At 42.4% G+C, this 22,755-nt stretch overlaps 2 protein-coding genes across 7 annotated transcripts in view; one reads left to right on the top strand and one right to left on the bottom strand.

Annotated features, from left to right (window-relative positions):
• The window catches only part of LOC105424311 (uncharacterized), a 40,050-nt gene extending 26,700 nt beyond the window's left edge, over positions 1 to 13,350 (top strand). For 2 of the 4 annotated variants that reach the window (XR_016138286.1, XR_016138285.1), the window contains one exon: positions 1 to 141. Coding sequence is in view for 1 of the 4 variants with exons in the window: in XM_011634466.2 (XP_011632768.1) it covers positions 1 to 192; positions 11,157 to 11,503 (539 nt within the window). In the remaining 3 variants the exon portion in view is untranslated. Of the gene's footprint in view, positions 193 to 11,156 lie in introns of those variants that run through there. The other 2 variants (XM_011634466.2, XR_016138281.1) reach the window with 2 other exon arrangements.
• qin (tudor domain-containing protein qin) overlaps positions 1 to 22,755 on the bottom strand; it is a 151,717-nt gene that overhangs the window by 52,882 nt on the left and 76,080 nt on the right. The window lies entirely within an intron of this gene.

The following is a 22,755-nucleotide window of genomic DNA, read 5'->3' as shown; positions in this document are numbered from 1 at the left end:
GCGGCGCACGTGGCGGTCGGAGCAGCAAAGTGTCGAAGCGGGCAAAGCCCCTCGATCCCGATGAGGACGACTACTACTACGACGATCCCGTGGACGAGAGGAACAATCCGACGAACGAGGCGCCGGCCGTGCCGCCCGGATTCCTGAGCCCGTCCGTGCGGGAGTACCTCGATCTCGGTAAATCGATACCCGGTACGTAAACAGGATCATCTCGCGCAAAGTTGTCCCTTTGTGAGCCGCTTGTCGGCCGGCCGGCGAACCCCGCTCGATGCGCAACAGTGCCTCGCTTCCTCTCCCTGTGTGCACAGCTTCCGGAGAATCCACGTTTCTTACTCCCCCGCTTCACTTTCCATCCAATCCTCTTCTTTCCGTTCACCCACGTCGCGTCCCCGCGGCCCCGCCTCACCCACCGGGTGTCATTCTTTTGAAATCGAGAGTGGACGCGTCGCGTAAAAAGGCTGGCGGCCGTTATTTTATATTCGCGAGAGGTAAGTAAGTAAGATGAGAATGCACTTGCGAGCAACCAGTTGGGAAATAACGGGAAATAATGAGGAAACGGAGGAAGCAAGAGATATGACGAAATAGGCAGAGGAGACAAGTCGATTGCGTAGACACTCATCGTCAAACGCGCGTCTTCCGCGTATTCTCGAGCAGAAAATATTTCACGCTCGACGGTGCCAGACTCCGAGAAACGTCGGGAACGCGGGAGTTACGCGTGGAATTGACCCTTTACTTTAAACTACCGTCTACGTTTCGTTCTATTCATAAGAACGGGGGAACGCTGCCGAATCCGCGAAATAGATGCAACTGCATATAACGGTTGAATAATCTAATACATTCGTGGAATCATCATCTCCGCGAGCAAAGTTTCGCGTGGAAAGATATGCATCCCAAAGGAAAATTTCATTAATCTCGATCTACTTCCACACAATGCTGATATAAGTCTAGGAAAAATATACAAGGTGGAACTCGGAACGCTTCATAATAATAACAATAATTTAAAAAAAAACCACATTCACTAAGATAAATCTTAGAACCAATATTTTTTTTAAATAAAAATATCGAGATGCCAATGACATTTTTTTGAAATTGTTGATTATCGATTTTCACAAAACTTTGCGATAAAGATTTAATTACAAAAATATTTAAAGTTCAAGTTGGTAATAAAAGGCCGAAAGAAACGATGTTCTGTCGGTGTGCTGGTGAAGGACCAACCTCGGAGCGCCGAGGAGATTCGCGATTCCTCGCACTTTTCGAGGACATCCCGTGTAGGCCGTTCTGCGAAATGGCGACTGCGAGAACGCACGGAGACGCCGCTCGTGTGAATGAAACGTCAGGTCGAGCGATACGCTTTGCCGGCTACGATTATATAAGATTTGCCGGCCGCAAATGGATGGGATTTAAATCTAGACGGACGACGGCAATACCGCCAGCGTTCATGAACACCCTTCAGCGGGTAATCCGGCCGACAATAGACGCCGGAATGAGGAGGGAGATGCCGGCGCGAGGCGGAAGTATAAGGAAATACGTAGCCGCATATCTCGACGAGCAATAACTTATCTTCTATCCGCTTCTTACCTTTTCCTTCTCGTTTCCGCAATCGCATAAAGCGCGCCCAAGGCCGGAGGAGGAACTCGAATCGAATGCGGGGCTGCGTTCCGCTCCGCTCCGTTTTCGAGATACCGGCAATTTCGCTGATATTCCGCGGCTTTCTATTCAGACGAGACAAGAAGGGCGCATCACGTAATGCGTAATGTTTGTCGTCCGGATCTCGTCAATTTTCCTAACGCGTTTCTCTCTGACGTTCTCTCCCCCGAAAGTCTCTTTCTCCCAAATATCGATTGATTTACACGGTGCTCGATATAAACTTTGCGACATCGGCAAGTCTTACCGATATTTTTAACCCCCTCGCCTCTCGAAGTTTATCAATTTAAATGCATTATTATTATTCTCGCTATTAGCTGCGCTCGAGACTCCACTTTGTAACTTTATATACCATATAATCAGCGCTACTAGTCATCGCTAGGGTTAAAAAAAGTGAAATAGTAACTGCTGTGTGACAAAAAATAATCTTTCAGGCATTAACAAATAGTAAAAGTGATAATTTTATCAAATTCATTTCGGAATGATAAATGTCATTAAGAAAAAAAAAAAAAAAAAAAAAAAAAAAAAAATAAAATTGTCAGTTCAAAAAAAAAAAGGTGACTATAGTAATCCATTTTGGGTAATAATGACTTTTTAGTGACTTGTCAAAAATAGATAACAAAAATTTTTTTTAAGTGACCAAATGGTACTGGCATATAATCGGAAAAATATAGATATGATTACGATTGTATGGTGGAGAACATAAACTCGGAGTACTGCATTGAGTTGGGATGACGCAGCTTCGTCAAATTTCAGGGTATTGAGGGCTTTACCGGATTAAATTTGCTGAATTAAGCAGACATAGTGGCGGATTTGTCGATAAGCGCTTTAATAGATCGCTTAGGATCTTGTTTCGCGATATTATCGAACCATTATCATTTTACGAATTGATTTTGAGCGATCAGATATTAACAATTATTTCCGTACAAGTCGCAAAATCGAGAAGATTATCGAGAAATTCGAAATCGTAATTTGTAAATGCGTGATTAAATATCTGGAAGGTGATATATCGCTGTCGTGTGCTCGACATCTTGCATGGAAATCTTGCCGCAAAATAAATAAGCCGTTTGCTAATGGAGTTCTGTAATTTACATTCTGTGAATTACGCGTAATGTAAAATTACCGTGCTCGGTTTTTCTCGCTGGTTTTCACCACGTTGCGAAGAGGCGGTCGCTTTTGGTTTTGAAAAATCATTACTTTAAGGCAAAGTAACTGCATTAGTAGCATCGTAAATTCACGTCAGTGTAACCGAACGAGAAACGCTATTAATCTCGACTTCACCGGTGATGCAGCCTCGGCACGCTCCGCTATTCCAAAAGAAATTTGTATTATAAATCATAAAAAAAAGACGTGTAATTAGCGATCCTTTATAATCTTTATAAATAAAGAATACGCAAAATACGCAAACGCGAGACAACACTGCATGCATGAGTAAAGCACGAGATCTAATCGCGAATTCTATTTCTTTGAAAGATAGAACTCGAATCGGGAATTCGTCGCGAGATTAAAAAGTCGATGCTGCGCGGTAAGAAATGCGCGGTTAAAATTAGCAACGTAATTTCTCAGCGGATCTTATTTTCAAATGCTATCGCAGAGAACCTTGTTGCCTCGTTAAACGAGCGGCCATACCGCATTAAGCGCGATTTATATCACTTTGTGCCGGCTAATGGGTTCTTTGAAGGTCCGCTTTGAATTTCAACGCTGACCTATCGTAACGCGAGCAGACAAGTGGTATCCGCCTCGATTTGCCCTCGGTCGCCCTACGGAGGGCGAGCGGCGACCGCGGGCTCGGGAGCTTCTCTCCCTTTGGCCGATCGATCGTAAAATATTTGCTGCAGCCTTTCGCGTAGCGGAGGGAAAATTCCTATAATGGAGTTTGCACATCGCGCCACCGGAGGGTAGAGATAGGTTGAAGAGAGGCAACCCGACGTTACACGCGATAGAGAATGTCGGCCGTGCTGATTTATAAACGTAAACGCGTGCAACACGGAGGCGTTCGGCGCGCATAAAATTCATACACTAAATTAAATACGGTCGTAAGTACTCGGAGCAGTCTCGCCTGGTACCGAGCAAACTCTTGTGCGAAACTTTACGGAACGGGAGGGCGACCATTTATTTCGGGCTCGCGCCCGTCATGGAAGCACGGAATAATATGGAAACGCGGTTAATCCGGCCGATTCATTGTTCTACAAGATCTGATTATTTGATAACGTATTTGATAACTAAACGTATTTCGTCGCGCGATTAAATCGATCGATCCCGATGTAACGCGAGTGTCGCGTTTAAATCCCGTGCTTTATGGCCGACGGTGATAATCGCTCCGATGCGATGTATAAATGTATAAATATAAACGTATCGATTATAAATGAATACGTGATGCATGGCGCAGAGTTAGAATAATATACGAGATTAAAATTTTGAAAATACAAACGTCGAGCGAAATGTTCTGTAACTGGGCTGCTTTCAAAATATCAGATCTTTTTAACGCTCAAATCGAGGAATAATCTAATAATATTCCTTCGATATTTCAAAAATAAATCCGGCATGGATTATCGGCACATCCATTTTCCGAGCGATCCGCCGATAAAATGTGGAGCGTTGACGATCAAGCTCGCGAATTTGAGAAATTTCGCTGAGGCGGCAACATGAAATTCGGCAAATATTCATCGATGACGGACGAGACTGTCGTCGACGTTGACGTCAATCTTGCAGCGAAGAGCGACAACGATGCAACGGCGACGATGTCGTCGACTACAACCTTTCGCCGACGTGACGAGGACCGATTAGCGCTCGCAAATTCCCAAACAATGCACGAGGAATTTACGACGCCGTCGCTCTATCGTAAACTCCGGTGTGTCAGCTAACTACCGTGACACCCTTCCGACAAGGGCTGATTATGCCACCCTGAAGCGGCTGAACCGTTGCAGGGCAAAAAGGGAGCGAAGTCCCCGAGTCGACGGGGATGGTCGTGCCATGAAAGCGACGGAGGATAAAGATGAAAATATAGCGAGAAAAGACGAGGTAAAGAAAAATAACGAAACAAAAAAGATAATGAAAATAAAAGATCGGAGTAAAGAAGAATAATTATAATATAAGCGAAACGGAATAAATTTTTGAACAAGATCAATTTAAATATATTCAGTTGGTCTTTTCCAAAAATATTTAATTCAAAAGAATATAAGAATATAAGAATAAAATAATTTATCGAATTGCAAACAAATAATAAATATTTCTAACCTCTCCATGTTGATATATTTTTGTGTGTTAGATCTGTGGATCGTTCCTTTGTTATCTTTTTCATCTGATGTATATAAAAAAGTAATTTGTATATTCCGCAGATAAATGACGTTCCCGATATAAAAATATAATAAAATCATCCCGAAATGAGGAGCAAGAAGACAAGGATGGCTCCGACGTCGAATCAATATGGTAGCGTAAACTTATCTCATTGACTTAACGGCTCTCAATCTCCCGAAGGGTCACACGGAGGCGCCCACTTCTCCCCTCGTTCTCTGTTCCCCGATCTTGGTGGGGCAACTCCCGGGTAGGATAATGAAATAGTCCGACCCCGGACGAACTCTGCAGCGGCTCTCCTCGATGTCGCGACAGTTCCTGCGAGAGCGGACTACGGGTGAACCGAGCGGGCAGACGCGAGGGCGGGACGCGAGGGGAATGAAAATACGGGGTCCGTTACGTGCGTCTCGCTTTCACCCTCCTCGGCTACCTCTTTCCCGCCTTTTCTTCCTTTCCCGCTCGCGTTCTCTCCCTTCCTCCCCCCCCCCTCCGTCGAAACCTAACCAGGTACGTCTTTACGCGCGTTTCACGACATACGGACAATGGCGGTGAAACGGGCGGCGGAAGAGAGGGTAGCGCGTAAGGGGCATATCATCGGTAGGGGTTGGAGGTAAGAGAGAGACGGAGGTGGCGGACCACGAGAGTGCATTGGAGGGAGACGGACGGAGGAACAATGCCGGATGGAGGGTAGTTGCAGCAAACCTCGTCCCGTGCGCCTGGCTGACTTTATGACGATGGCTGAGACGTAAAAGAGAGGAAGACGGATGCTGGGCGAAAAGAGAAAGAGGGAGCGAGAGATCCGTCCGCGATCGTGGATCATGCAGACGTCGAAGCTTCGCCCTTTCGCGTGAACGTGACACAGCCACGGTAGCCACGGACGTTCGCAAAGGCGATTTTATGCAGGAGAGATATTATTAGCCGAATATTATTATATAAATAACATTTTGTATAAATAACACTCACAATAACGTACGCGTAACAAGTATCGTTCATAAATTTATAGAATAACCACAGACGTATTCGCCATATATTTTTCCTAATCTTTCACGTTCGATCTGTGATTAACTAATGATTGAAATTGGCACAAAAAATTAATTTCATCAAATAATATATGTACATAATACTTTACCTTTAATATTCGAAATAGCGCTAAAAAATTCACGACGCTAACACGGGCGTAATCTCGGATTTACGAGAGGGACGACAGAATCCTCGCATGTGCAATTAATGCCGCGCCACGCCGCACCGTTCGGGCTCGCTGAAAGGATTAATATCCCGCTCGTAGAACAAACGCGTACAAAATGTAAGCGAATAGCTGGATAATCACAGGAATCGGCTGTTTAACCCGTTTTCAGTAGGATCGCCGAAGCCCGTATGACCATTTCGGTTCTCCGTATCATTACGAGCGGCTCGGCTCGACTCGGCTCGGCTCGGCTCGGCTCGGCTCGGCTCGGCTCGGCTCGGCAGCTCGGCTCGACACGACCCCGGCAATGTTCAGTTCAGGAGCGTTTTCGTTGCAAGATAACGCTTGGTATCACGTTCCTATTCCAAAAGCGATTCGCTTCCGTCCGCACGAGTGCACTTGCACGCACATGCGAGAGCTTCTCTGCGCAAGAGCCTCCGGATATATCCCGGATTAATCGACGGAAATGCCGAGATTCGCGTATTACCCCCCCCCTCTCTCTCTCTCTCTCTCTCTCTCTCTCTCTGTCCTCAGATCAGCGTTGTTATCGCACAAAGTGGCCTATGGATCTCTCTTTCTCTCTCGAATATCGACGTTCGCCTGCCAAATGCACAAGGCGCTTAAATGTGCATTTGTATCCACGTGTGCGCTGTACACAAGAAAAGTTGGTGTTTTTTTTTCATTGTACGAAATTGAATTAATTAACAATCGCGTTATCACAAGTCGTTAGGCAATTACGTGTTTTTCATCTAGCAAACATCGAGCGATGCGATTGCTTCAGCGATGCGAATCTGCGATGTTAATATTCGCAATTTGTCGCGAAGTTGTTTCCTTGTAAGTGAGCGTATTCTTGCTTCAACCTCGCAAATCTCGCGTAAATATCTTCTATTTACCAGCACCTTTTGTAACGACAAACACGATGCTAGTGAAGCCAATGGTAACATCGCCGCTTATCTATGGCGAATAACTCGAGGTAAAGGTGAGAAAACGGAAGATACGATGCCACCCCGGGAACTTGATGTCTTCATTAATTGTCGACGATAATAATAACGTCAACGGATGGCGAGGGAGAGGGCATCTATTATCGGTGGTACTCGTTAGGAGTTCCTATACGGCAAAAGAAGCGAGGAAGAAAGATAAAGTCGGAAGAGAGAGAGGACGGAGGAGAGGAGGGAGGAGTCCCTGATTCGCGTACATCCCGTTTTGCTTATTTATTCTGCCTCAGTAATTTAAGACAGAAGTTTCCCGGCACAGAGATCCAAGTCTCTATGTGAACTTTGCATCTCTCCCGATACATTCGAGGAAGCTCGCGATTCGTCGCAGAAGGAATATCGACTTTGCGATGCGCGCTCGTGCAAATCGAATCGCAAAAGGAGGTCGATGCTGCCAAACAACGAGCGAAGTCTTTTCGTCTGAAACAATGCGAAACAGTAGTTCGTACTTACGAAAACACAGTAATTTCTTCTCATATAAAATGTATGTCAAACTATACGTATCTATATAGATATTTCTTTAAGCAAGACGTTTCACACATTATAAAAATATCTTCAAATCTTTTATTTAGGGCGGATTTTTTGTAGATCGCTTTTTTGAGAGAGCCTCTTCGATTTGGTCTGATCGTTGTTCAAAAGCTTAAAACCAACTAAGTCGAAACAGATTTAAGTAAAAGACTCGTGGAAAGTACGGAGCCAGAAAACCGCCATGGATCCTACGGCGTTTCCGGAAGTTTGAAGATATATAACCTCACAACGATGACCTCGCGACGATGTGGTGCGCGTCGGTGTCCTTGGCTTCACTAAAGATTCCTGTTTTACTTCCGAAAGAGAGGAAGACGTAGGACTTTTATAAGATTACACGCGGGAGGACCGAGCGCCGATCTTTCAACGAGAAAGATAACAAAACGTCTCTCGTTGTCGCGTTGGTCGCGTGCCAACGCGTAAAATTTGCGCAAGAATGGAAAGAATCGCTCAGCCCGCACGATTCCCTTAAAGTAATACCGAGAAGTACTCGACGTATAACAAATATCACAGAAGCGAACTAGCAATCTCTCTGATTGGCGAAGGAATTAAAAACGAGGTCGACGTTTATTAAGAAAGTTCTTTCATTATCTTCGCGAAAGATTGTGGCCCATAGGCCACATATATAGGTCAAAAAAAATGTCATAAATCTTGAAAATCATGCATTAAATTTCAAGTTTCATATCGCCGAATTCAAGTAATTCCGTAGAATAATTCCATTTACAAGCTACAATTAATCAATTATTTTCTTTCGCATCGAAAATTCATCGGTCTTAATTATTTTGAAAAAATATTCGTCACGCGTGACGCGTGACGAATTCTTCTATTATCATAACGACAATTATGCGACTACAAAAGATTCTAAGATTCGAAGAATCTATTTCATTAGCGCTATTTAGGACTGGACATTACGAGTGTCGTCATTATTTACGTAATTATTTTATCAATTCCAGTGAGGCAGAAGACCTCAGAGATTACAAGACCGCCTGGTTTTGTTTCGAGCGCAGACATTCCTATCTAAACAATTTTGCAACGATATAACATCCCGTCTTGTCCCCGAGAACAACCTCGCGAACAATCTCATCCCTCTGTTCTCTCCTTCCCCTTTCTCTCGCTCTCTCTTTCTCTCTCTGTTCGCGTCTTTGTCTGGCCAACTATTTGAATCTCATCGGGCGACAAGCTTAGTTTCGTCGGACAGAAATAGTGTCGTTCACGAGAATATGCGACGAAGACGGTATCGTGAGAGGTCTGTCGGAAGAAGAACGTCGAAACTGCATCTAGGATTGGAGAACTAGGTTCCTGTAGTGGATGCATAACGAAGGTATTCTCGTGTAAATTCTGGGAAACATGTCTTAAGCATCCTCTAAAATTGAAATGTTTAATTAAATATTTAATGTGGAAGAAAGCTTTAAACCGGCTACAAATGACATTTTACCTGTATTACTTTACATTTATTATCGTGTAAATTATTCCTTTAACTTACAGTTAATTAAAATTTATCGTTTCAAGAGACAGAAATACAAAGTTCCATTAAACCACTAGGTCCGTGTATGTTAATATTTATATCTACAAGAATTCGACTTGCATTTGAAAATAATTTTTTTTAGCGTTCTAACTATTCCAACTATTCCACTTGTTAACGAGTTATCTCGTGCTGGTGAACTTCTCGCCAAGTCAAGAAATTCTCACGTCAATTTCACTCAACGCAAAGTCGTTCGAGTTAGCTGAAAACAGCGGATTGTCCAGGCTTCATCTGTGAGTGCCTGCAGGAATATCGATGCGACGCGACGCAACGCGAAGCGATACGATGCAAACGGCGAAATGGACCGGTCTGTACAGGCGCGCAATATACACCCCGAGAACGTATATAGAATGTGCACCTACAAACGCGGTCGCACAAACTCGATCGTACCGCATCCCGACATCCATACGAAATTCACACCTTGCGTCGCTTGTCCGACCTGTTTTGTCAGCGAAGAGATTCCGCGTACCCGCACGGAATAAACGTTCGCCGTCTCGCTTTCGCTCGCCAAACCACCCTCCTCTGTTCTTTCTCAATCGCTTCTCTTCCTCCGTCTCCCTTTCTCTCGCTCTTCATCCAGGTCCGTTGGTTGGGTCCGCATAATTATAACTTCGGTAGAATCCACGACAACACCACGTCAAACATTCTCATTCTCGAGCTATTCACCCCTTTCGAAAGTGCGCCCATGCACCGTGTCGATCTAATTATTTCGTTTTCCGCCGCGCCTCGAACGACGCCAGGAAAACGAGACGGCGGGAATAGAAAGTAGAAATAGAAGTGGCGGCAAGGACGTGGATGGAGAACCCCCGAAGGCACTTTCTCGGACTATTTTAGCGACGCCTCCTTTTCCAGCCGCGACGCGAACCGCTTTAAAGTTATCTACCTTTTGTTTCCACCTTCTTCGATCGCTAATCTCTCTTCGCTAATCTAAGATCACTCGCTTACGCTTGCCGATATTAAATCGAAGATGTTTCAGATATTTTGATCCCGGAAAAAATATTTCAAGCATGCCCTAGAGAATTTTAACAAAGTTAGAAAAATGGAATTTTATTTTCGCGACAATTATAAAAACATAATCCATAAAATTAAACTTACATAGATAAAAAATTATTTCTGTAAAAAATATAAAGTTACACGAGTTATTAGATACTTAAAGTACCTTAAATACGTTCTTATCTTTCTTCTCCATTGGGCTTTCAACATTTTATTTAGACAGAATACTCTGTCTTCTCTTAGTTTTCGATTACATAATCATTGTTCGACAAAGCTATGCGAGAAACTATGATTTTTCAATGAGATCAAATGGCTGCGGCTGCGAAAGTAAAGAAGAGATGCGGAAGAAGAGAAAACGGAAATAGAGAAAAGACAAAGAAGAATCGTGATTGCGCCGAGTTTAACTCTACCGCGTGCGTTCATTTAAGTAGTTAACTCATCCAAATCGTCCGGCGCTTTATATGCGCTCGTGGATTTCGCGCAAAGGGAATCTATGAGCGCTGAAATTACAGTCGGAATAATCCGTGAATTATTTAGAGTCTCGAATGTATGATCGAATGTGATATCAGGGAAAATTGATGGAACGCATTCCGTATCCATGACATACGATTAAATTATTGACTATTATTTGAATTCATCAAATATTCTCGCACATACAGAATGTCTACTGAAATTCGGAAAAAAAAAAATTCCTTCCCTCATTTTCAAGATAATTCGTTAAAAATTCCAAGGAAAATAAAATGTATTTTTAAATGAATCTTGCAAATAAATATATATTTACACTCGAGTTTCAATAATTAAATTCGAAAAACTTAAAAAAAAAAAAAAAAAAAAAAAAAAAACTATATTTTATATATAAAATATAGTTTTCTGGAGCATTTGTAGCAGTAAGATATGTGTATATACATATTTTATACGTACATATTTTGCCGCTACAAATGCTCGAAGAATATTATTGATCTTTCTGGAAGTAAAGGAACTACGGCATTCGTTGCAATTGCAGGTCGACCAGGTACGGATTATCCGGTGCTGGGAAAGGTGCCTTACACCAATTTCTACTGCGACGACCAGTCCTTCCCCGGCTTCTTCGCCGACGTAGAGACGAGATGCCAGGCGTGGCATTATTGCGACATAGACGGCCGACAGGCAACGTTTCTCTGTCCGAACGGCACGCAATTCAGCCAAGCGGTCTTCGTCTGCGACTGGTGGTTCAACGTGAGGTGCGAGCTCAGCCCGAAGCTCTACGCCATCAACAGTCGACTTTACGGTACGCCCACCGAGAGCCCGACCAGACCTCACCGACTGATCACGAAGGAGCTTCTGGAGAATATCTTCGTGCGTAGAAAATGAAGGGGGCGGACGTGCAGCACGCGATACTCGTCTCTCGAAGTAAAAGGAGAAGGAAGAGAAGAAAGAGAGGGGAAACGCGATCGTCGTCGCCCTAAGAGAAGAGTACTCTCCCCGCGATACAAGAAATTGCGAAAGTGTCCGCAAGATTACCGACGCTTCAGAAAATCCCATCTAGCGAATATCTTCAAATACACCGTGGAATATAATATTCTTTCGCTTCTTTAATAAGCCCGTGAGTGATACGCTCTCCCTGGATCACCCGGAGACTCTTGATTTTTCATATCTTTCATCGAAACCGATAGCGGTCAACTGTCTCATCATCGATCACGACGAGTCAGCGTGGGATTCATATCTAGGCGCTGTCACGACGGCAGAACTTTTCAAGGAAATGAGGAGACACTCGAGAGCATGCGACGTCGATAGCCGATTACGAGGAGAATAATGCCGGCGCGATTATCCGTGACAATCGTGAATTCTGCGAATGTCGAAAGGTCGTCGCGAGAGAGTATCGCGGGCGACGTTCGATCGAAGCTGCTGAAGCGTCCAGGAAGATTACCGGTGAATAAATCTTTGTCCAATAAATATCGAAGCGATTTTCGCCAAAGGCGAGGAGCGTTTCTCTTATTTCGGAGCGGGAGAGAATGAAGAGGAGGTTCGTCGTGATGAGCACCACTGCGTCAATAAAAGAGGAAGCGGAGGTGGAGCGCGACTTCCGTCTGCGATCGGCCTTCCCTTCTCGGCGGAAGGAAACCACCCGACGCGGAAAACGTCCTGTACTCTCGAACTGCGGTTCTTAATCGTTGATGAGATCCCGCTCGAGACTGCGAGAGAGCCGAGAAGCGTCTTCCTTCATGTCTTCTTTCGATCGACGCTTTACGAACATCCTTTCTTGACGGACATCTTTATCTCTCTCTCTCTCTCTCTCTCTCTCTCTCTCTCTCTCTCTCTCTCTCTCTCTCTCTCTCTCTCTTTTTCCTATAGATGGACAAGAAGCCTCGGAAGTTGATCGTTACGGCGGAAGCACGAGAGCCACCGGTACGAGATAATAGGTGCCACCGACACACCTGCGCGAAAATCAACCGAGTGCTCTGTGATCGATCATCAAAACCCGGACACGACTTCGTCAAACGACAATGCCTTCGACTGAACTATAATCAATTTGGCGGATGTCACGTTGTATAATGATGTTTTCTACGTTGAATCATATTTATCGATAAACAGGGAACTAATGTCGTCAATGTTTCCACTATACAGTTTAATTGCGCTTCACTCGTTATCTTGTCTCGTTATCTGAGTAATTCTCATCGAGTCTTTAGGAAAGTTACTGAATGCGTATCGATCACTTTAATCATACCTCATCAATATTTTATATTATTCCTTAACATAAGAAACATTTATATATATAAAGCCTAAAATAATATTTTTACTCTATTCCACTTTTCGTACGTGATAATTTTTACATGACGTAAAAAAGATAAAAGACTTTTATTCCTTACAAAATAAACAAATATGATAATTTGCAACATTGTTTCATCCAACGGCTCAAACGCGAAGAATACGGTAAAATACTAATAATACATTTTGAGAGAGGTATAAAAAAAAGATGATTGTTTAAATCGGACAATTACTCGCACGAAATGCTGAAATTTTCGCGATAATGCGCACTGCTGTCCGTTTTGCGCCGAGCTGCGCCGAAGGAAGGAACGGATTCGCGACGGCATTGACAAACGCACAAGTCGATGCTTCCCGAAATCAATAGCCGATAATGCGATTGTACACGCCCGCCGATTGTGATGCCCGAGCGAAGTACACACATACGTATAAACACACAAACACAAACACAAACACAAACACACACACACACACACGCACGCACGCACGCACACGTGACAACGGCAGGTTTGCCGGCAATTAGTAATGGCTCGTCGTGCGAGATGCGCGATATTGTTGCGGAAAAGCGCTAGAAATCGAGCGTCACGCGACGAATTCTCGCCCGCGCCGATACAAACTAGTACTAACACGACACTCACAATCGATCAATCTCGAACCAAGATCCGCGATTTTACATCGAGCGGAAAAAACTAGACGCGACGTTGACAACCATACCGAGGCTATCCTCGGTCTCGAGCACGCTCGAGCTCGAATTTGTAATTAGTCATTTGTTAGAAAAATTTGCGAATGAGAACAAGCGCACGTTTGCAATCTTCCGTGACGTCAGCGTCGTGACGTAAGCGTTCGTAAGCGATTTCTGCAGCGGGAACTAAATATGTGCCTATATCTAACGTTTCTTGCGCCTTGTACATAATAGAGGTAAAGCGTAGATGTGCTAAGCGATTACATGCCGATCGTTAGCGATTTTACGTCGGGATCGACAAACGAGTCTCGATGAATCCAACGTTTTTTTGAAATGAAAATTCTAATAAAAAGCAATAATTGGGAATGAAGATGCGCGATTAAATGAGGTGTCTCTCTCTCTTATGGAGCTTACGGATAGTTAGCCTCCTTCGATCCTTTGGCGGTATCCGGCGAGGAATGTAATCTTCGCAAATTGGATGCTGTACAAGAATGCCATTACTGAAATTTTTATTTAATATAAAGGAGGGAGCTTTTACGAGAGAAAGTTACGGTAAATTAGTTCGAGAACTTTTCGGTACGGTACGGTGTATCTTTAATGAGAGATGCCGATCCTTGCCGGCCAATTTGCTAATGAAGAACAGTTAACGGAGACAATCTTCAGTGAAACTAAAGATTACTTTTTAAACGAGTGACGGGATTTAGCCTAAAGAGTCATACTTAATTCAATTATACGCTATAGGGAAGAAAATCTCAAGTAATTCCTTCTGTTCGCGGTTTATACATACCTCTACCGCAATCATAATTCAAATGTTTCGATATTCCGTTTAATTCGATTTAAAAATTTCGTCAATCAATTGCGAATATAATTACAGAATACGTGGACGATAGTTTCATTCAGTCGAGTCACTTCCCAAGCAGTCGATCCATTTCCAAGACTTAAATTCGTACGCTGCTGAAAAAGGTATTTTAAAAGCAAATAAAATATTGATAATTTGAAAATCGTCTAACTGGGCGATTTTATTTCAAACATGTGAAATCTATCGAAACAATCTTCAAGATTTTGCTATAAAATATTAAAATTATTATACTAAATTATTATTAAAAATAATTTTGCTATAAAAATATTATTGGTGCAATTATTATTATTTCCACGTATTCCAAGTGAAATTTAAATGGGAGAATTAACAAAAAGAAAGAAATCGTGTAATATATCATGTAATGGAGTAGACATCAAGAGTATCCTTTTGCGAAATACGAGAATTAAAAAAATGAACATTGCTGGTTAAATGATGATGGCCAGTGCGATCATTGCGACCGCAACTGATTCAACTCTCCACACACTGGTGGACAGTTTTATATAAAATATCAGGTAGCCACGTTGCGTTAAATGAACCGCAAGCTGCATTCCGCGAAATAATTGGTTTTGCCAGCGTATTAGAATTTTTTTTCCTCCGCAAGCTGAGTTAGTGCGGCGCGATATATTTTGAGGTTTGTCTCTGGTTTCTGTTTTAATTTCATTCCCTCTCTTCCCTGCCCTCCACCGATCGTTATTCGTTTCGAATTACGTGGTTTGACGTCCACGCGCGTTCGTCTACAGACATTTTCGCGCAATTACGCATTCGTTGAAATTTCAAATGTAAACGAGGTCGATATTTTCTGCAACCCAGGTGTTTTCCTAAATCCGATAATTTTCGATCAATATTTTTCGAATAAAAAATTTACTCGTGCGCGAACGTTGCTTGATAAATTATCATTTTATATTTCGAGGAAGCTTTCGGTTCAATCTGTACAGACATTCTGTGCTTGGGTCATACGCAATTCGCAGATGCAATGGTTCCATGCGTTTCGTGGAACCATCACGTGCAACCCTTATTTAGCGGAGAGTATGCCGATATACGAAATCGTCGATTTATTGAAAAAGAACCGATAAAGCATGATCGACCGGTCGACGATCGCTTAGAGGGATTTTCAAAAAAGAAATGGACAATCGGTAAAGCGAGAGAACGACAACTGGCCAAAGGGGTCTAAGAATCCATCAACGAAACTAGTAATCAGATGGAGCCAGCACGAACCACTTTTCAGACATCCAATCTCGCTGGAAGTTTTGTCTCCTCTCTCGCCCCTTGCATCTTTCGTCTCATCCCCATTTCGTGCGAAAGCAGTACGTATGTGTAATGTTCGTCTGTTTCTCTCTCTCTCTCTCTCTCTCTCTCTCTCTCTCTCTCTCTCTCTCTCTCTCTCTCTCTCTCCTTCTGCAGTGATTTGTCCAATTTTGCGGATGTTCGACGTGTGTCTGGAAATGTGCCGATTTGAAATCTTTTCCGTGAAAAAAAAAATCGATGTATTGATAACACGATATTCAACGTGTATTCAACAAAAATAATAAGCTATCAAACTCGCGAGGTTTAATAAAAAAACAACAAATTGTTTCAATGCAACATTAATGATTTTTGGGTAATAAAAAAGTAAGAAAGATGATTCGAGATGTTATCTTCTAAGCTATGAGAAAAAGAGAGAAAAAAAAGAGAGATGGACGAACATTTTGCGAATTGACACTGCTGAAAAACGACGGCTGGGTGATATTCGCGAAGATGCCACCGTGCCTTTAATTGCAAGATTCTTTTGACGGCACTTTTAAAGCCGGATGCAAATGGACTATAAAACTGAGCATCCAGGTGACTCTCATTTACGAGTGAGGAAAGTTTTTAGGTCCGCCTTGCCAACTCGAATCGAGTCGCGCGGTGGCGAATGAGAGAGGGCCTGTTTTATCGGTCTACGAGTTCGAAAGTAATTCTCTTACTTGACAGTGAAACCGACAGGCCGCGCGATTCGCTAATCTCGCAGTGAAAAGATTGTTTCCCCGTTTTCGTCTTGGCTTTCTTACCGATCGCTCAAAGTTAACGTCATTTTGCGGCGTTGCGTTCGACATGTGACGTATCGCTTTTCTTTCCCGTTTATTTCTCACCCGTATTATTGCTAAAACATAAGGCCTTGCCAACAATGAGGAACAGGAGGAAACAGGAATAAATATTAAATTTTGGAAATAAAAATTAGAAATAAAGATTAAAATGCAAAATAGACATAAGTAAATATAATATGTAAACTATATTTTATATTTACTTGTGTCTACTGTTACGTTTAATTTCTATCGCCTAATTTTTATTTTCAAAATTTAATATCTCCATTGTACGCAGTTTTACGAAGACTAAAAACTATCAATCAATAGTAACATGATTTCTTGATTCTGTACACTTACGAAATCATTTCGTGGCTGATCGCGGTCTTTCAACGAATCGAACATCCCTGTATGTTGCCTCCAGTGTGACCACAAAGATCATTGAAAATGGATTTGATTGAACATCCGAGAATTCGATTCCGCGTGAATTGGTTCTCTAAAATTCCGAATATAGCCACGTTTGCGATACGTATCTGCGAATTCACGTGTGCATGCAGTATGTATACCTGGTTATTTTCGCGCCCACGTCGGGTGGGAGACGGACACGCAGGCGAATTATTTTCGTTCACATAAACAAAGCCGCGACTTGAAAGGGGAGTTTAAATTGTTCGCTAGTTTTACGTGCCCGCGGCGCTTTCTCGCTGCCCCCCCCCCGCCCCTCTCGCTCTTTCTCTAGCTTCGTTTCATCCCTAGTCCACCCTCCTCTCTCCATCTAATTCTCAATATCGTCTCGTCTCTTCTTTCCTTCTCTTTATGTTTCGCTCTTTCTCTTTCTCCCTCTCTCTCTCCCTCTCGCTCATTTCCCTCGCCTCGCCCTACCCACCCCCCCGGATGAGCGCGTGTTGTTGCTGCTGTTGCCGCTGTCCATCAGGAAAGATCCCGGGATGCGAGCCTGCGCTTGAAGCCCATTGATTAACCGTTGTCTGTTGCATGCTGCGAGCGAGAGAGGAAGCGGAAGAGCTCTCTCACGAGACCAGAAAGAGGGGGAGAGAGAGAGAGAGAGAGGCGCGCGCGCGTTCAACATGCCCACGAGCAACGTTTATGAAAACTTTGTGCATCGGCTGTGCCATAGCAACGAATAAAATAACACTCTGGATTATTCCGCTCGTCTCTCTTTCTCTCCCCTCTCTCTTTTCCGTTCGCTCGCTCCATCCCTCGATCGACCGAGGGTTCGACGCTTAAATTATCAGCGTTTTTCATTTTGTATCGCCGATTACTTGCCTCGAAGCCCACTCGTCGGCGCCGCTGATAAGCAACGTCAAAGAGTTCCGAATTGGCTATAGTCAAACGCTACGTGTCCACCTCGCGTTATTAATGGAACGTTTTCCCCGGCCCCGCTCGTTATTTAATATATTCCTGCCACGGCGAGATACAATGCCGATCTTGCAATTACGAGGCAAAGCCAGGCATGCGTCAGAGCTCGTAAATCATAACGTTGATAAGCGAGATCGATACTCAAGGCTGAAAAAAAATATTTAAGAAAATCTCCATCTTTTGTCGTATTTCAAACCAATTTGAGTTATCCTCTCGTATCTTTGTTCATGCAGCGAAAGATTTCCCTGCTCGCTATTTTATCGTATGGTGCAGCTAAACTAGATCTTTAGGGTCTTTGTGAAAAAGTACGAATGCATGGATAAATACTTCGGATCACGTGCAGAAAATAAACGCTTTCCCCGGGAAAACAGTCCGGATTTTCTCTTCTACGATAGATATTTCGAATATACTCGGCATGCTGGTTGCAGCGATGTTTTCACTCGTCACAAAGGATTAAACTGACAATTGTTCGATCGTGTATGTTACGTGCAACCTGATGCGACACGATGTTAACACGCCAGGCTTATGTGGATTACAAGCAAATGATGCCGCCGTGATCGATTAACGCATAGATTCGTCTAAATAAACTATAACGATTTTCTATTACATTTTTCATACGTGAATAAATTCCAAAAAGAAAAACCTATGTCAAAATAATAAAAATGTAGAAATAATTATCACTCACCGAACGAAAACTGATTTATACTGTTTCTTACCTGAAACAAAAAGAACAATATTATTAAAAATATTCAAACTATAAAAAGGCATATTTCTTAAAAAAAAAAAAACAAGATGCCGAATATTTTTACAATCGCGCGAAAAATGGAGAATTCGGGAATGAACGGAAACCGCGGAATATTTACGATACGAGCAAACGCAAAGGCGCAAAACGAAATAAGAAACGCACAAGAGAGTCGCAAAATTAAAACGAAAATTTCGCGGATTCCCGGCGAGTTTCCGAGCGCGCAGGTAAGAACCTTGCGAGATGATCGATGGTGTTTCACGTGCAAAAACGCACGAGCATATAATATGCGGAGAGACGAAAACGCAGATCCACTACCGAACCTTTCTAGGATCAAATGGCACGGAAAAAAAAAGAGCAACATACATGAAGGCGCACCCTCCGATTTTTATTCTCACCCCGACCGCCCGTCCACTCCGTTCGTTTGCCCGCGCGCTTTTCCCCATTTCGTCCGGTTTTTTAATTCGCGCGATATTTCCTGGTCGTTCGCATGTTAATTTTCGACGACCAATGACGCGGCAGACCCGCGGGGCACAGACGTCGATGATATTTCGCGTATTTCGAGTGCGGGTCGAGAGCAAAATTCCCGATCGGCTGGACGCGCAACCAATTCCTCCCCCGCTTCGTCTACCCGCCGCCCCCGCCCCTACCGCTGCCGCCACTGTCGCTGCATCCCCTTTTTCTCATCGATACGAGCATACGTTTTGTACCTTATCATGGCAATGCGTCACCGTACAACATGCAATGCGCAATTTGCGTGAAGAAACGAGAGGGAGGGGAAGAGGACGACATTAATGGAAGGCACGCGATTAATGGAGGGTCCGCGAAACAATTGCGCGAAAGGTTTTTGATCACAGTATGATATTTTATAACGTATGGAGTGTTCTCCAAAAAGAGCAAATATTAGTACTGACGCAATTTACGCTCTCCCGCACAAATTAGTTATGAAATAAACAATGTTTTCGTGCATGGGCATAATCGCTGCGCGGCGCAATAGTTTATGCAACCGACGACGATGCTAGCTCGAGCCCAATGCAAATTAAATTTTATTCGTACCATCGTTTAATTATTCACGCAGATTCGCATACTGGTTATTGTCCCATTAATTAAATAATTAATTAGATATTTATTGAGCGATAATTGTTTACGCGGTGAAAGGCCGACATACGCGGCCTTATTGCTCACTTATTTTTCTGTACGAGCATTTATTTTCCCTCTCGTTATATAAATATTGCTGGAGCTCGATTTCAAAGGAACAATCTGCCAAAATAAATAACGGCTGACATTTAATCGAGGAATGTATTCAAGGCGAGTGAGCGAGCCTTCATGCTTCCGTTATTATACCGTTTAATATATTCCTGTTCGCAATATATTAAGCAATCGCTGATGTAATAGATTATTAACGTGGAATAATGTAGCCCTATAAATATAAAAATTTCAGTATCTAAAAATAAGCGCGATATTACACGGTAATTAGGTAACGATTAAATAAATTGATAAAATTCAGAGTAAAAATTACAGATTAAAAATTATGCATTATTTAAAGGAAATCTAAAGCTTTACATTGCATAAATTTCTTGTAGAAGAGCACGAGATTTTTTGGACGTTTAAAAACAAAACGATTTCAACTTCGCTAACGATTAAAGAAAAAAAACAAATGTCAGTTGAAATAATTTGGAGATTTCGATGCCGGAGTACAATTGGCAGCGAAACTCTGATGCCAGGCATTGGAATCGCTCATTTCTTGTAAAATTTACATCGAATGTCTCTTCATATTCATCGAGATGCAAATTACCTATATAATAAATATTTTATTGCATAAAATACATTTCAAAAAGAAATTAAAATATCTAATTTGATTATAAATATGAATATATCGAAATATTAATAATATGATGTAAAAAAATTTGCAAAGATTAGTCAAAATATTAATATTTGTAATTCACGTTCTTTCTAGCAAAAATAAAATTATTAATAATTTTAAAAAGTATAAAATAATTTTATATATAACAAACGTACTTTTGACCGTTAAAATATTTTTTTGTATATAAAAAACATTGTACAGGCAAATATATTTATCCTTTATATGAGAAATTGTCCGAATTTCGTCAATTTTTTAAATTCTTTTTATGTACAGTTTCGTGTTACAAATACAGATTTCTACAATAATAACTGATATTATCGTGCGCGCTGGTTGTAGATACATCGTCAAACAAACATTTATTTCAAAAAGTGCTTGAATGTGTTATAAATAATTCTTGCAGCTAAAAAATCACCATGGTTTATGATTAATCCGGCTATATTTTTTTCTGGCTGATATATTGCGTTGCAGCAGTGCATACAATGCGACTGCACCGAACTGCAACGCCGCGACATGGTCGCGTATACCTGGCGTGCTTGATTATTCACAGTTATTCCAATGAATTTCGGCGTTCGATTTGACTTTCAAAATTCCATTTTTACGCATCGCTGTCCATCGTGCTTACACTCTTATGGAAAATTTACGGTAACATCGAGCGTGTAATATCGAGAAAAAGCTCTCGAGAATTTTTTTACAGACTAACAAAATTTGATATAGAAATAATTTTTCATTATATGGACTATCAAGGTATTATTTATAAATATTTTAAGTGTGTTTTATTACGATTCTCTTGCCTTATCTTTTAAAACGTAAACGTAACATTACTTTATACAAATGCATTTCAATGTTTCAAAATGCTTAAGAATCTTGAATCTCTCCCTGAGCTTATTTTTTTCAAATGACCTATAAAAATATCTATATGTGAGTAATCTCTATAGGTATTATATCTCTATAGGTATCTCTATAGGCGTATATCTCTATAGGTTTTAACACACAACTCAAGTGATTTACAAAGTAAGAGAATATTCTATTCCACATCTGCAATTCAAAGAGTTTACACGGAAACGAAGCAGTACAGTGACACTGATCGGACGAAGAGAGAAAAAGAAGAGAACTGTAAAGACCTTGGGAAAAGACGTTTTAATGAAAGAACCTCTTGTTTGTCACCTGTGCATGGTCATTATCGAATCCTCGTGAGACGGGAAGAGAAAGCCCGTCAAACAAGATTGGCACCGACATACACCACCGGGTTGCTTTCTTTGTAACATAAATTCGACATGTTCGAATATCCCATAAAGTGTGAAAAGTGATACAAAGATACGCAGGACTGCGTCAGGCACGTAAACGAATACGGTGAAATCGTGATTAAAAGCGCGCGATGACGACTTTATTGCTTTTAAAAAAAGAAATAAAAAAATTATTTATATTCCAAGCTGTAGAGACATCAATTTTTGCTTTGTCGCCACCTCGTCGATCTAGATAGAAGTGAGAGTCCAGGAAGAGTAGACGAATGCGAAGGATAGGAATGCGAACAAGATCGAATTGGAGGAAAGGAGATTAGAAGGAGAGAAAGAGAGAAAGAGAGGGAGGGGGACGAAGACGTAAAGAGAAGAGACGAAACAGAGAAATGATGGAGTCGTTCGTTGTCGGCTAGTGTTGCCGTTGCTGCTCCACTGGCTTAATCGCATTCAAACGCTTGTGAGCTCGGGGCCCGTTTCCCTCCTCGCCGAACACGTGTTTCTCTGATTTCATCCGATGTTACCGCCCCGTGCTCTCGCACGGAGGGGTGGCTGCCACTCCTCCTGTGCGTACACGCTTCGCAGGAACGCATCGGATGCATCTCTCTCGCGTGATACACGTCTATTTGTATCGTATGCACGCGGCTGCTGCATCAAAGAGAGAAAAAAAGAGAGAGAGAGAGAGAGAGAGAGAGCCCTGTTCTGGACCGATGGGTATCTACTTGCTTACCAAAGGGTATCCGAACGTGGCAACCCGTTTCGTTCGCACGGCACCGTGAGGTTGCATTTTCCGCCTAGGTCTTTTCTTCCTTTTCTCCCTCCTTCCTCTTTTCCTCTTCCTCTCTGGAATCGTCACATGAAAAGTGCTCGCAAAACACCAACGCTACTATTATTAATGTTGCATCCGGTGACAGTATCATTACAGCTTCGATGAGATGACTGTACGTTGTCCGCGTAGTTATCTAATCGGAAATAAATTCGACGCGGTCCGATGAAAAAACGCAGCGAAACGATATAATAATCGATTCTAAGCGGCGCATTCTGCGCGCACAAAGTACCAGTAAA

The sequence above is a fragment of the Pogonomyrmex barbatus genome, unplaced genomic scaffold, assembly GCF_055798465.1.
Source record: "Pogonomyrmex barbatus isolate J1 unplaced genomic scaffold, ASM5579846v1 scaffold13, whole genome shotgun sequence".
NCBI lineage: Eukaryota > Metazoa > Arthropoda > Insecta > Hymenoptera > Formicidae > Pogonomyrmex > Pogonomyrmex barbatus.
This window is presented reverse-complemented; position numbering and strand designations above follow the sequence as displayed.